At 34.8% G+C, this 15,124-nt stretch overlaps 1 protein-coding gene across 1 annotated transcript in view; it reads left to right on the top strand.

Moving 5' to 3' along the window:
- Positions 1 to 6,563, top strand: part of tamo (PUB and ZnF_RBZ domain-containing protein tamozhennic) — a 42,626-nt gene extending 36,063 nt beyond the window's left edge. Inside the window, exon 5 of the mRNA XM_081757117.1 lies at positions 682 to 6,563. Coding sequence (XP_081613243.1) covers positions 682 to 2,556 — 1,875 coding nt within the window. The 3' untranslated portion in view covers positions 2,557 to 6,563. The remainder of the gene's footprint in view (positions 1 to 681) is intronic.
- Positions 6,564 to 15,124: the final 8,561 nt, after the last annotated feature.

The raw sequence follows: 15,124 nt of genomic DNA, 5'->3' as shown, positions 1-15,124 counted from the left end.
TCAGTATTAAAACACCGTTTCCTCGAAAATGCAGTTTTGTGACATTCCTTCTTTTTCCCCCTTACCCTTCAATTTTACTTCATCTTCATTGTATGGAAGACTTTACACAAAACTTTAAAACAGGCTGATTTTTTCAAAAGTTCAAACGGACCTATGGTAACATGAAATACGAAGTTTATAAATACTGATCCCTCAAATCGACAGCTTAAAATATCTGTTAAAACATCAGGAAGGGACAAACTTATCAGGAAGAAATACCAAGACGTTTGATGTTTCATATTTCGTAGCTTTCTTAGGGGATAGTGGTGGTTAAGTGGTACAGCGCTCACCTGTGGGGTTCCTAGTTTGATCCCAGCTCGCGCATAGTGGGCTTTTGCCTGGCAAACACCGTTGCGTGGGTTTTCTCGGGGTTCTTGCGTTTTCTCTCATTTCACTATTTCGTTCATTGGCATCACCATCGTTTGTCTCAAAGCTGAAACGTTGGATTTAAAAATAAAAAAAAGAAAAGCTTTATATTATTATTTGTCATCTCAGATTTGCTATACTCCTGTTTAGTGTTAGAAATGTGGGTATAAATCTTTAGAAAGAGAGGTAAGCCTTTAACTTTTTTTTCTTTCTTAAATATCACTACACGCAATTTAAACATATATTTGGTTAATATATTTCTATGATATATTTCAGATCATAAAAGCCATTTGGGAAGAAGTATCAACGAGCTTCAAGTGTGATTGGTTTGAAGTTCTAGATTATCGGGAAAACCATGTTGGTAATGCACAAGCTGCTGTACAAGGGTTGAAGTATCGTCACCATCAACGCTGCTATCAAGAACAAATGAGCTATCATTCTCCACATCATACGGAATCGTTTCCTCCTAGAACGCATCATTCTGGATTTTCAACCCATACAACTTTCCCGCATCAGGTGATGGAGCCCATTTGCACTGCTAGTAGTACATTTGCCCATCCTATGCATAGTTACTATTATTCACAATATGTGATGCCCCATGCTGCTTACACAATGCCTCGATTCCCATCAGTAATGACACCAGGTATGATGTACCCTACTTACTCTAATCCTATGGCTCCTGCAGCACGGGCGCAGACATTAAAAGCCCAAGAGCTTTACCCAAATGGCTACCATAATTTTTCAGGTCATTTACCAGGGTATCCTCCAATGCCTGTCCCCAACGGTTATCCAGTTCACCAGCAAACCCCCTTAACTGTAAATCAAACAATGACTGGTTTTGTTAAAGACACTGGCTTACCCCGAAATCACAGTGTACCCACGGGGCAGCTTATTGATGTAGATATGCCCCATAGTAATGGCGAGACTACAAGTTCAACTGAAACGTCAACCAAAGTTGCACCACCAGCACCTCGGAATCTAAAGCACTATACTAGCATGAATAAAGGATCCACGTCAACATCGACATTGAAGAAGAAGAGTAGTACAGAGAAGGAAGAAAATGTAGTTCCGGTGTATAAGATACCTGATGATACATATCAGGCGAAAACTTTGGACGAACATCTAGAGGCCAGTATAGGTCATCTGAAAGATAAATTAAAGGAGAAGGACCATCAGGATAATGATATGTGGGAAAACTGGGAGTACGTGTTTCGTAATCTGGAGAGTCAGGGTTATAGTAAAGATTTAGGAGAACGAGGCGATGTTCTTAATCTAACTCTGACCCACCAGAAGAGCACAGGACAGGAAAGAAGCCAGAGATTGAAGCCAGAAACTGTTCATAAGGGTCATGAGAGGAAAAATTCTGATATTTTAGAAGAAGAACTAAAAGCTCTAGTCTTGGAAGAGTGCCAAAAAGCTAGTAATAGTGCTGAGAAAACTCTGAAAATCAATGAAGCTCTTCAAAAAATTAAACAAGAGAATGAAGAACGCTTAGCCGCTGCTTCCAGGACTTTGAAAAAGAAGCACGCCGACGTGTGTGATGTAGTTCCAAGTCGTGGCAGTGTATATGATAATGTGCCTTCCAAAAGTAGTAGCAGTCCTTCCCGTGAAAGAACACCAACGAATATTACTATTGTAGAGCCGAATACTTTGAAAATATCGTCGAATCTGGTAGCAAATAAAACTTTAACGCGCGAACTGAAAAAGGTAAAAGAGCACGATTACTCGAGTTCTTCTGCCGCTACGACTGGTGCTACGCTCGATTCTAAACCGGTACGGCAGCATCAGCAGGCAAGTAGTCTTCTGCAAGAAAAGAGTCCCCACCTCCGGTCTGCAGACATGAAAGAAGTCAAAAAAGAAAAGGTGGCTACTCAAGAAAAACCGCCTAGTGAACAAGATTCCTATGTTCCTCCTCTCTTGCGGCGAGACAGTGATATTGCTAAATGGGAATGTGTTACATGTACATACCTGAACCAGCCTGAACAAGATGTTTGTGAAATGTGTGGGAAGTCCAAATATAAAGGGTCGGAAGAAAAGCCGCTTGCAAGTGGTGGTCGTGAATGTCCTAAATGCACATTGGTTAATGAAAAGACTGCAAATGTATGTGATGCTTGTGGTGCTAGTCTAAAAGACTCACCGACCTACATTTAGTTTCCTGTTTTTCATGTCCTTGTGATTTAACGTAATTCATTATATAGGACTATGCTGCATGAAAAGCTGGTGCCATATCCGCGTCACCAGAAAAACGTACAATGAGTACTCTTGTTACTAATGTCATACTTTTGTAATTTCTTTTTTTTTTTTTTCTTTCTTTCTCTTTTTCTCAAAACAAATTTCAGAAATAATATTACATGAAATAGCTATGCTACAAATATGCTAGTTTACACGCAGAGTAATTTGATAGATCCGTCTACATGTAGAGTATACTGCGTGTTTGTTGATGCAGAGTTTTTCTCTCTCTTTCTCTTACAGTAAAACTAATTAATGAATTCATACTTGTATAAAACAAATAAGGCTGTTTTGGAGTCGTATTGATTAGTTAATTCAGGAAATACATGAGGTGTGCCTGTTCAGGTAAGGAGATTTTGCGTTAAAAAAATACTAGCAGTCATTGATTTTCGGTCTTGAAATTCAGTTTATGTAGTCAGAACATTACCCAAAAGACATCACTCTCTTTAATTCTGCTTTAAATTACATATACATTACAGTATTTTGTTAAGTCATATATGCATAAGTGGTTTACTTCTTTGACAGAATGAAACTTGAAAGAAATAGCATATCAACTATTTGGAGGTTATTAGCAGCTTTTAAAAGTAATTTCGAATGAAATTCGATAAAAGTTAATACACCGTATAAATAATTATTCCTCTGAGAAATCATTGACGTTCTAATTTAATATTAAATCACTAAATTGTGATCTTAATATACATAAAAACTTATGTTCATCGAGCCAAACGTGGTGAACACATCGATAAAAGTTCTAGTTATGAATTTCTTTTTCTTACAATTTCAATATTGAATTTAAAGCAAATGGTAATGTTCCTATTATGATGAGCTATAATTCATTTAAAATATATATTCGTATATAGAGTGCTGTATTGATAGAATTTAATATTATAAATAAATTTCAATCATAATAATTCGCGTCTATGTCATTGGTTTATCAAAATGATGATTGGTTTCGACTAATTTTTTTTTTCCAGCGGTATATGCTGATGATAGTTTTTTTTTTTTTTTTATGTGTTCCTCGCATACATACTAGGGTCGTTCAAACTAAATCTTTTTCATGTGTTCCTCGCATACATACTAGGGTCGTTCAAACTAAATCTGTTCGATGGTATTCTCTAGAACAATCTATTTACGTGAACTTTGTACAGTACATACAGGCATATATAACAGTTGTTTGAATGGTATCTCTTTCTTAGAAGTCACCATAAGCATTCAAGCAATTGTCGTATTGTAAGACTAACCGTCGAATTCCCTCCGTAAAGAATTTGAGGTCATGTATATCAAACCTTGTGATAACAAAGTTGCTTCACTATCATATGGGCAGTATCAACGTTTATATTGAGTTGCTTCGAGAGGGAACGAATTCTTATTGGCGTGTTTGAGAAATTGTATCATTCACTGCTACACGGCTGTCCTTCGTTGCAGTTATTGGGTTTAGCCTAAACGGGATTTGTATGTTGTTTCTTTTCGTCTATCACGAAACATCCTAGACCAATCCATGGCAGCTATTTTGCAGACGCGTATTTGACCCTACAAAGTCTTCATCCATCTAAATATCTCAGCAGGTTGACACTTTCCGCACTGAGAAATTGGATGTGGCCTCACATTGATCTTATTTGAAAGGATTTCGGATAGTGAACGTTATTTTTCAGTCTTTATTCCTGAAAAGGTACGCTTGGTAATACATAGTATTGAAAATTCTCATCAACTTACTTACACGCGGTCACGCTGTACCCACTAAATGGGTTTCATTTGAATGCCCCATGTAATGTTTGCTGATACATTGGAAAATTTAAGGTAAAGACATTCAAAAGCATAGTGTTAGGTAAAAATAGGCTACATAGGCTGAGCGAAGATTAGAATAGTAACTTGTGTAATTCACATATTAAATTGATTTAACAAAATAGACACTGACCAAAGCTTAAAACCCACTTTATTTTAAATTACAGTTTGTAACTGTTTCGGATATCTAGCATATCCTTCTTCAGACACAATCGAAAATAAATGAAAGTACAGACATATATATAAATATTGTTGTGACAAAGTTTAAATTCTTTAACCTGTTAAAAGAATTTAAATTTTTTCATAACAATGACTATATATATGACGGTTAAAGAATTTAAACTTTGCCATAACAATATTTATATATACGTCTGTATTTTCATTTATTTTCGATAGTGTCTGAAGAAGGATATGCTAGATATCCGAAACAGTCACAAATTATAATTTAAAATAAAGTGGGTTTTAAGCTTTGGTCAGTGTCTCTTTTGTTAAAACAATCAATCCAAAGCCATGAATAGTTTTACTATTAAATTGATATACGCACTTTATTTATACGCACTATTCATTTAAGAGCGTGTATGTTTGGAAGCAAGACCAAATCACGAACAGTAGATACGTGAGTCAAAATCATTTGAAGTATATAAGCAGGCGCACAGCTTCTATTCATATACAGTAACAAATGAACATCATAACGAAAAATATTTTTCTTGAAGTGTGATTCAACGCGACACCATGCACGCAGTTTGTTGATTTGAGCATAATTCCCAAAATGATTTTATTTGAAGCTTACTTTTTGAAGTTGGAAGTGAACTGATAAAATGATTATAAATATTCATTTTATCTAATTGGTTCCAATTTTGTCTTTTAAAAACTCGAATCTTTGCTTAGCCGGAAGAGCTGTATAATAAATAATCGTATTTTGTATGGTAACCTTTTGAATGGTTAAGTTTATAGTGTGCATTATTTTGTTAATACATTTTTCGTTTCGTGGAAATAGTTCGTTGTGTGCATTTGTCCAGAATTCTGATTCATTTTCCATGTAATTTCTGATAGCGTAGATACCTTAATTTCTGACATAGCGTAGATACCTTAATTTCTGACATAAATGTGCGTAACTAAGAGGTGAATATATATTCTTTTCAGTATTGGTATATCCTCTGTTTTTCGATGGTTGATTTTATAATTTGCCACGACATCTTTATTAACAGATAGGAGTGAACTTTAACGCGAAACCTGTTTTTTGTAGCAGTTACATAACACCCCATATATTGTTAATACACTATTGTCAGTATCTATAGAAAGACGTGTAACACACTTATATAGTTGAAAATGCGAAGGGTGAGATAATGCTATAAGGATGGAAATCGAATCTGGACTTAGGCGTACTGTGCTAGTGAAGAGCCACTTGAAACAGCCAATCAACTATCACTCTTTTAAGATCGCGTTCGATCCTCGGTTTACTTACACTTCGTAATTTGTGAATTTTTTATTCAGTTCGTACCTATTGAGAGTATAGTACCTGAGGTTGGGTATTTATTTCACCTATATTGTGTATACAAGCATTTGTTTTCGTGTGAATTTGTTTTGAGAAAAAGCATAAAAATAGGTACGTGTTTTCTAGTTCTAGCACATTATAATTTTCCTGCACGGCAAGTCAAGGAAACAACCTTAAACTTTTTGAGGTGCTATTACATTTCTTTAGTGAAAAACTCAGTCGGGATACTGATTCGAATTAGTATCAATTTTTTCTTCCTTTGAGTTATTTTTCGATCTCCTTGCGGGGGCTCTAATAATGTTCCCAACGTACTGAATAACGTATTGTAAAGAATTTAGTATAATTTAAAATTTGATATAATTAAAATTAAAAATATCCGAACACCAGGGATGGAAAAAGAACCGGTTCTTGCCCTCTTTTGAACCGGTTCAGGCACCAAGAACCCATGCTAAAGATAGGAACCTGTCCGGAGCGTTTTCACAAGAACCGGTTCATTTTTCATCCCTGCTGAACACAGTTAGAAATGGAAAGCGTAAGGAGAATATTTTCCTTTGGGACATGTAAATAGTTTCTGTAAATTAATTTTGTACATCTTGAACTTGGCAATTAAAATAGATCTATCAGAACTTTTTTCTTTAAAAAAAGAAAGAAAGAAAGCTGTGAACAATAAGCGAAAATGCAGTATAAAAAAAGTGTTCACGAACTTCAGCCTACATTATTACCCTACAAAGATAAGGCAACTTCAATTATGCATAATCCATGGATGATGTTATTGAACTACATTAAAAAAAAAGTTTTAACATGAAAGCGGTTTCACACCTCAATAAATTTGTATTTCCACTTCAGCTTACCGACCACTGCACCACACCCTCAGTCTCGCACCGGGAAAGGGGTGGGTGGGGGAATACTGTCGTTATGTGGTCAGTAAAGGTTATTTTTAAGAAACTCTCTGACCGTATAAACTGAAAATTTTTAGACCGTGAAAAAGGCCATAAATTTGATTATTTATCGGTTAGTGGGATATGGCAAGAATTTCATTTTTGCAACATACTTATTCGCAGCTTGGATAATTTACGCTATTTACTCATAATATGGAGGCAATTGGATATGTTCGCTCTGATATATTTAAGTTACCAAAATTAGTATCATAGAAAATGTTGTGAGCATAAATTGAGAAACGTAAATAAAAAAGAAATATTAGATGAGGCTACGCTTGCAAATCTGGTCCTGAGGTCTCTTGGTGTTCTAAACAACGTAATAGAAGAGCTGTTTTGATGAGAGAATCAACGAGCTATAGAGTCGGACTTATTCACTAATCTATTAGTACAAGTCAAAATAGAGGATTGTACTCATCTACTCATCACTAACTTTGTAGTCGGAGATATATTTCTCGTATCACAATTTTAAATAGGCTAACTAATTTTAAATAGATCGGTCCACGAATGCCCTTTTCCTAAAACGATAGTTTGGTGCTTGTCTTTCGCTTAATTGGCAAAGGTTACGTTACTTGTAGGGAGGGGGCGTAATTGTCCCACTCGAACAAAGTGTGACTATTGAGACTCATTTCCGAGATGAAGGAATGTCTTGTACGTAAAGGCCAAAAGAAATAGCATGAGCTATGACCTTGAGGCCTCCAGTCAACACGGTTAAAAGATACTGATGTTACCAGTAGTGTTGCTGACTGGCACGAGCGTAACTAGAACTTGGCAATGTCGCGCATTACTGGTGCTTTGAATCCATTCCCAGGCTTTTCTCGCATTCATTTAAAACTATCTGATCCTTTATATTCATCTGTCCTAGTATTTAACATTCATTTGTTTTAATGTTCAAATGTACTAGGTGGATCTATGGTTATTTTTACTCTTTTTTAATGCATGATGAGCGGAAGTTAATATATAATAAGTAAAAATTCCCATCACATGACACGATCTATATTTTGAGCTGAGGTGGCTCAGTGGTAGAGAGCTCATGGTTGGAGTATATGGCGTCTGTGCTTCAGTCCCAGGTCGCGCCAAGTGGTGATGGACAAACACTGTATGCATGGGTGTTCTTGAGGTTCTACCGTTTCGTCCCATTTTCTTCATTCAATTATTTAATTCATTATCATCATTCCGTCTTCCTTAGCGTCTGTGCATAATTCTGGGACGGTGCTGAATATATTTAATCCCTGTATTCTACAGACCTGTCAACTTCTTTTCTCCTCATTCAGTAAAGTTTGTCATCTTCTTTGATAAAACAAAATGGTCCTTTTGTATCCTCCCTTCAGGAATGCTTATTTATGGAACTAGATAGGGGGGAGCAAGGTCTTCAAGGTCACACTAACAAGTGGTCGAACTAAACAGCGTTTGTTTCGTGGAGTGCGATAGCGTTTTGTGTAGTTTTATGCTGTTCTAATTTGTGTTGTGTGCTGATTTGCTTCCTTTTTATCACATGAAGGATAAGAAGATTCACAGCCAAAACTGAGTTTTTTTTTTTTTTTTTTTTTTTTTTTTTTTTTTTTTAATGATTTTATGAAGAGAGAGGCTGATAGTTAAAAACCAAGCAATGGAAACAGGTACCGGTACATAAGCGGCTAGAGTTACTGGTATTTCACTAAGTACATTAAAACGTGTTTTGAATGACTGGGAAAAAGTCAAAGTAATACGAACGAGAATAAGAAACGAGCACAAAGAAAAACAAAAACCGTACTGGATGATTTTGACGTGTATTATTCGTCGGACTTGTTCACAATCATTGACCTTCCGTAAAAGTATTGTTGCAAGTACTTCGAGAAAAGATTAATTTTATTGGAAGTACTTGATGTTTACAGAAAGTAATCCGATACTTAGAATTTCGAGAAGAAAGCAAAGAAGGAACAGAAGATGAAAATGATTAAATAGAAGATATGGATGGCATTGAGCCTTCATAAATATATCAATTACATTGAGTGTTAGCATTCATTGTTAAATTGTTCTTATTTTGAACGTTAGGATCCGCGTTCGTTAGAAACTTGACGAAAAAGGTCTCCTCTCTCTCCGTTGCCACCTTCCTGATCACTAATGTTTTTCCTACACTTTCAAGGTCATAGCTCGGGCCTTAGGCATAGGTCAGACCTCGTAGCCTGTAAAGAATTTAAATGTAAATGTTTAAACTTTCTCGTTAGCAGACAGGTTATGTGATTGACCTGCAGCATCAGCAAATGATCGCTCTTTATTTTCAAACTTAAAATACGAGTATTTACAAAATAACATACAATACAAAAATAAATTTTTGTCATACTACATTATTGTTTGGGTACTAGTATATATGACATATGACCAAGTGTTCGTACATAGAAGAACTGTACGCATCTTAGGCTTGAACACTGCTGTTCCTAATAGAAATGAAATGAAATCTTTGAGTTTTACGTCCCACGGTGGTGCCGGTTAGGCTAAAGGAGACCGTGATTATGAGAAATGAATGAAATGGTGGAATGAAGAAAGTGGGAGGAAACGGGAGAACCCCGAGAAAATCCACGCACACGGCCTGTTCCTAATAGAATATACGTATCAAAATGGGAATTTTATAACTTAGTGCGGACTAGGACAAAAGAACCATAATTAGGTTCATTTTCCTTCCCGCTTCTGAGGGTATTGTTCACTAAGTGAGCTTAAGTGATGAATTTTCTGAACCTTTGTCAATGGCGGATCTAGCCTGGGGCTGGGGTGGCCTATACTCCCAGTTTTTTTTTGAGTGAAAAGTATAATTTAAATTATTATTTATGTATTTTTGGAAGTTTATAGTACACTTACGATATACCTATCATAGTCTGGGTTCTGGCTGCCCCTTAGTTTTTCCCTTCTACATCCATCTTTGATGTTCCTTCTACTCAGCGTCTCCTGTTCTAGACAAGTTTGGATCTGAGCTATGAATGTTTTACAGTAAACTCTGCAAAATGTTCGTATTTCTTATAATTGGTGCGGTTCCAATGGCTTTACGCTTCAGAATGGGTTTGATAACTGAAAGGATAAAGAAAATATTTTTTTACAATTAAAAGTCAAGTCTCGATTCAGATTTACTATGATTAGAGTTGCTTGATTTTCAGAGAAAAAGAAAATTTTTCGATTTGTAGGAAGGGAAACAGAAGATACGTGATATTCAGAATTAAGGATTTATTTTTAACTTTTGTTACCCTAGCATAGTATTGTCTTTAACTGCTTGTTTAGGTCCTATAACAGGTATTTAAGCCGGATTTATTATTATTATTATTGGTCAAGTCAAGCATAAACCAAAGAACACCCCAGATGCGTTTTGGAACCGGATGGTCACTTGGCGGCGCCAAATCGGGACGGAGGGGCCTGACTTTTATTAAGGTAATTTTTTTTAAAAAAATCATTCCCTTAGTTTTCAAGATATCAAATTAAAATTTTGCGTACGGATTGTGTGCACCTTTGAGTATTTCTCATTTTTTAAATATTTTTAGATCCGCACGTGAACCCGGGCCCGAGGAGCGCAACCCTTCTGAGGGGGTGATTTTTTTTAAAAAACAAATCCGGTTTTTCCCGAATTTTCCGGTTCTGATATGTGATACGGACGCGAGTGGAATCGTTGGAAAGGTCGCGTCATACTGAAGAAAATGGCGTTTAAACCATGAGTTGAGGCCAAATACTAATGACTCAATAAATTTTTATTATATATATATATATATATATATATATATATATATATATATATATATATATGGCACATCTTCATACTTTCAAAAAAAATGTCGCCCTTTGTTTTCAAGATGCAAAATTGAAATTTTGCATATACATTTGTACCTAACTACGTATTTTTCAAGAAATTTTCAAATCCCTACGTAAACCCAGGCCCAGGCCAGAGGGGTGCAAAAATTTTGAATTTCTTTTTTGAAAAAAAAAAAACAAATTTCACCGATTTTCCCGTTTCTGGTGTATAATACGGACAAGTGAATGAATGGTACTGTTGAAAAGAATGCTCCATTCTGAAAAAAAAACCATGATCCTACGATAAATAATAAGGAAGCAGTAGCTGTTTGACTAAAATTTACGTCAAAAATTGGAAATCCTAAAAGGGATAAACACACATTCGGAGTGTCATTAAAAGTAATTGGAACCCATAAAACACAAAAAAATATGTTATATTGCCGATGGTAGCTCGTGTGGTTCGAGTCCCTGTCTTCGTCTCATGTAGTCTTGGTGCTGAAAGTTACACTAAACTCAGATCCAACCAAGAATATCACACAAATCTTTATTGCCTTTTAATTGTATTTTAATTGAAGCCTTCGCGTCTCTTATGCGTTCCAGTTGAGTTCTGCTGTGATTAGTTCACAGTAGCTTCCGACATCAGGATAGTCGGATATGACATGATCGAAACGGCGTTGGCAGACAAAGGCTATGGTACTAAAAGCGAATTATTCTTAAACATAAGCTTGGGATGCCAGTTTGATAAGAAATAAAAACGGAACTTGTTAGTTTTTCAGTTCTGAGTTAAATTCTTCGGTTGCGTTGTTAATAGTGCGTGAAGAAAAGTATATTTTTTCTCACTAACTAATAAAAGCATTATAAGTGTCCGAGACTGTCATCGTTTATTTATTTAATAAAACGGAAGAAATCGTTTCACGGGGAAATAAAAACGTATAACGTAAAACTTGCGGGAAGAACATAAGATCTGGCAACCGTAACTATGATCTATGTTGCTTCTGTTACGCCGGGAATTGAAAAATATATTATTTGTCCCTTTTTTTTTCCTCCACTTTTATTCATGCCGTTACTGGCATATATGAACTCTTTGTAAGGTAGTAAACATCTGTTTTATTCACTTCCGAAAAACCACCTTTTATTAGTACCCTATTCTTGTGTTAAACGAAAGCTGAAGGTTACGAATAATGATACAGTATTCGTATTAGGTAAACGTAATTGATGTTAAACTGCACATTTTTTTTTTTTTTTTTTTTTTTTTTAGTATAGTTACTTTAATATAGGTATAATTATTTTAATAGTTAATAATGTGTTAGAAACAAGCATTGACGTACAAAATTCCATCTGTGGTCATTTTTTAAACACTTCAGATTAGATTGTATTTGGAATATCTAGTTGCTTCGAAAATTATGTTGGTTTTCATCATCGTGTATTTAAGTATGCTAACATCTGTTCAGTTTTGGATCTACATTATGGTTGTTACAGTAGTTGCACCAGCAACTTTTTGTGAACTGGTTTAAAAAAGGCTAACATATTAGAAGTGATGTGAGGTAACATTCTTGTATTAAATGATGATGTAGTTAATTTATTTTGTAAATTATACTTAAAAAAAAGAATCTGAAAGTTTTCCAGTGTATGTTTTGATCTTGTCCAGTTATTTAGTACCCGATTTCTAGATGTTTTCCAATAAATAGAAATAGACTGACGATGTTTTATCAGGGATTCAGTAACAAAGAAAACTTTTGATTTGCGTTCGATGTGTACGGTAAATATACACGACTTTTTTGTGTGTGTGTGTGTTTTGATGTATTTCTGAGTTAATTCGGAATGATTTTTCTTCAGGAGTGTTTTTTAAATGTATATATTATTTTGTGTGAAAATAAGTTGATCAGTAGATTTCGTAAAAGATTTCATAATCAGGTCTTGAGTATAATTTAAGCACAGTTCAGAAGTCTATGTGGAAAGTGATTTAATGGTTATCGTTTGATAGAAGTGTTAGCGTATACTGCAAAATGTGGATTTTGGTTTTGTTGTAAGGAATATTATTGAATTGTATAAACAATAGTTTTTTTTTTTTTTTTTTTTTTACTTACTTACTTACTTACTGTAAGCGTATATTAAAATTATGTTTACAAGTATGTCAGCTATTAAATTCTTTTTTTTTTTTTTTTTTTTATTGACGTACCATGTCGTTTTGGTAAAAAAAAATTAAATACTTGTAGAGCAGCGTTGTTGAATTGATTGAAGATGTTACATATAAACTACGAAGGATTGATATAACCATAATTAAAGGAGTTGAATTCGCATTGGAAAGCGTCATTATAGAAATAATATCCAATACATATCTCACAAAGTTTCGGTTTAACAACTTCAGAACTTCCAAATTTTTCGAACCGTTTCGGTTCCATCAAGAAAAAAAAATATTTAAAAAACAGTAAGAATGTATATGAATACATGAAGATGCTGGGGTTTGTTTAGAAGTATGTTATACATAACAATAACCACGTTATAGGTGGGTAAAGTGTACTGCTAATTGCAGGTATGCTAGTTAAGTTTCATTGTGTTTCACCGTTGGAGTTGTATTTAATTCCCAGCATTCTCAGTGTACCTTCTTTTTATTTTTTGTGTTATAGATTTTGTTTTGTCCTGAAAATTGGAGTTTAGATGTTAAAAAGATAACGTGTCGTAAATATTGGATACAATTTCTAAAATAAAAGTACTTATATGATAGTTTTGAATATACATTCACTGAAGACACTATGCAGAAACAGACTTAACACTACAAACTTAGTCATCGTCGGAATGTATTGTGCAGTTAATGAAAGCTGGCGGGTGGGTTGTTTACCGGTCACTGCAGTATTCTTTCATGCTGTTTCTAGACAACCATGGTCACTAACTGAGATGTTTCCGGTAGTTCCGTGCTGTTCAAAATATTAATCACGTTAGAAACCATCCTGTCATATTATTAGGATTATAGAATTATGATTTGATAAACATTCTAAGTGTGTCGCCAGAGCTCCTGTTTGTATTGTTGCAGACCCTTTGGCAATAGCATCTCCAACGCACAACGGCTCTGTTCAACTGCCAGACACTAGCTTTCCTTAACTGTACGCAGGCAACAGGAAGAGGAAAAACAGACAAGAGAAAATTGAGCTACGTGTTATAAACGTGCCATTGTAAAGTAATAAAAGTTCAAAATAGAAATAACACAGAGTCTCAAAAGAAAGCACAATGTTTTTTATTAAAATATCGATATGTAACACTTTCGGCAGTTACGAGGGTAAGTCAGAAATTAACCGCGATGTGGCTATAACTTTTCTTACATTGTTCATTTATTTATGTTTATTTTATTGTTATGGTGTTAAGTTTGATCCTAATTCCTCCATTTGTCTTTTGTTACAGATTGATCATGGCCACTCCATTAGAAGTTTGCACCAAAGAGGAACAGGGAGCAGTGATTCGGTTTTTGTAGTCGGAAGATGTATCAGGAACCATGACTAATTTCCAGACGATGTGCCACTTTATCAATAGTCACTCGTCTGTCCAACAGAACCATGTCATATGCACGCTCTAGTGTTGTATTATTTATGGCCGTAAATGGTCATCCGGCTTCTTCCTCGTGCGTAACACTTATGCGATCCTTTCTGAATTTCTCAATTCATTCGTAGACACTCCGTTGCGGCAAGACACTGTGCCCGTATTGTGCCTAAAGTCTTTGATGAATTAGGGTCCCTGATATACCTTCCAACCACAAAAACCGTGTTCTTTGGTTTAAACGTGTAATGGAGCGACCGTGATCTATATGCAACAAAAGGAAGACAGATTGGAGAAATTAGGATCAAACTTTTATAGCATGATCACAACACCATAGCAATAAAATAAACAAGGACAGATGTCACTATGAGCAATATAAGAAAAGTTATAGCTATATAGTAGATAATTTTTGACTTGTCTTCGTAATTAAACCTTTGTATTCATCAGGCACATTACCTCTACTGTTGAAGCCAAAGGTTTAGTTAGTTGGCAAAACTGTTACACGTCGATATTTTAATAAAAACATTGTACTTTTCTCAGAAGCTTTTTTTGTTTTTCCATTTTGAATTACTAAATAGAACCAAATAGTTGTTTCTAAATATGTTGTGACTTCAGTATGTGTGTGTTCTAAACAAACATGTAAGTATTTTTTGTTGTGATTTATGATTCATTTTTTCGAAATATTAATAATTATCAAACATACGTTCTTACTTAAAAGGGCACTTTTAGAAACGCAGAACAATAAAGTTTAGTTTTATTTAGATTTGTTACTATGACCTGTTTTTATTTTGTGTTTATAGCATCACAAAAAAAAAAAAAAAAAAAAGATCTAATGTCACAATGTTTATAGATGTATCAGAACTTGTAAAATGGATGTTGCATACTAGTAAAACACAATGAGTAGAGATCTCAACTTTCTTTACTTTGAAACTTTAAGTACAATCGCTTTCAAAAGTACGTTCATATTCTTTCGTTATTCACAACAAAAATTTCAGTACAA

This window comes from Thermobia domestica, chromosome 1 (assembly GCF_964235325.1).
Source record: "Thermobia domestica chromosome 1, izTheDome1.hap1.1, whole genome shotgun sequence".
NCBI lineage: Eukaryota > Metazoa > Arthropoda > Insecta > Zygentoma > Lepismatidae > Thermobia > Thermobia domestica.
Note: the sequence above shows the minus strand (reverse complement) of the source record. Positions and strands in the feature narration are given on the sequence as shown.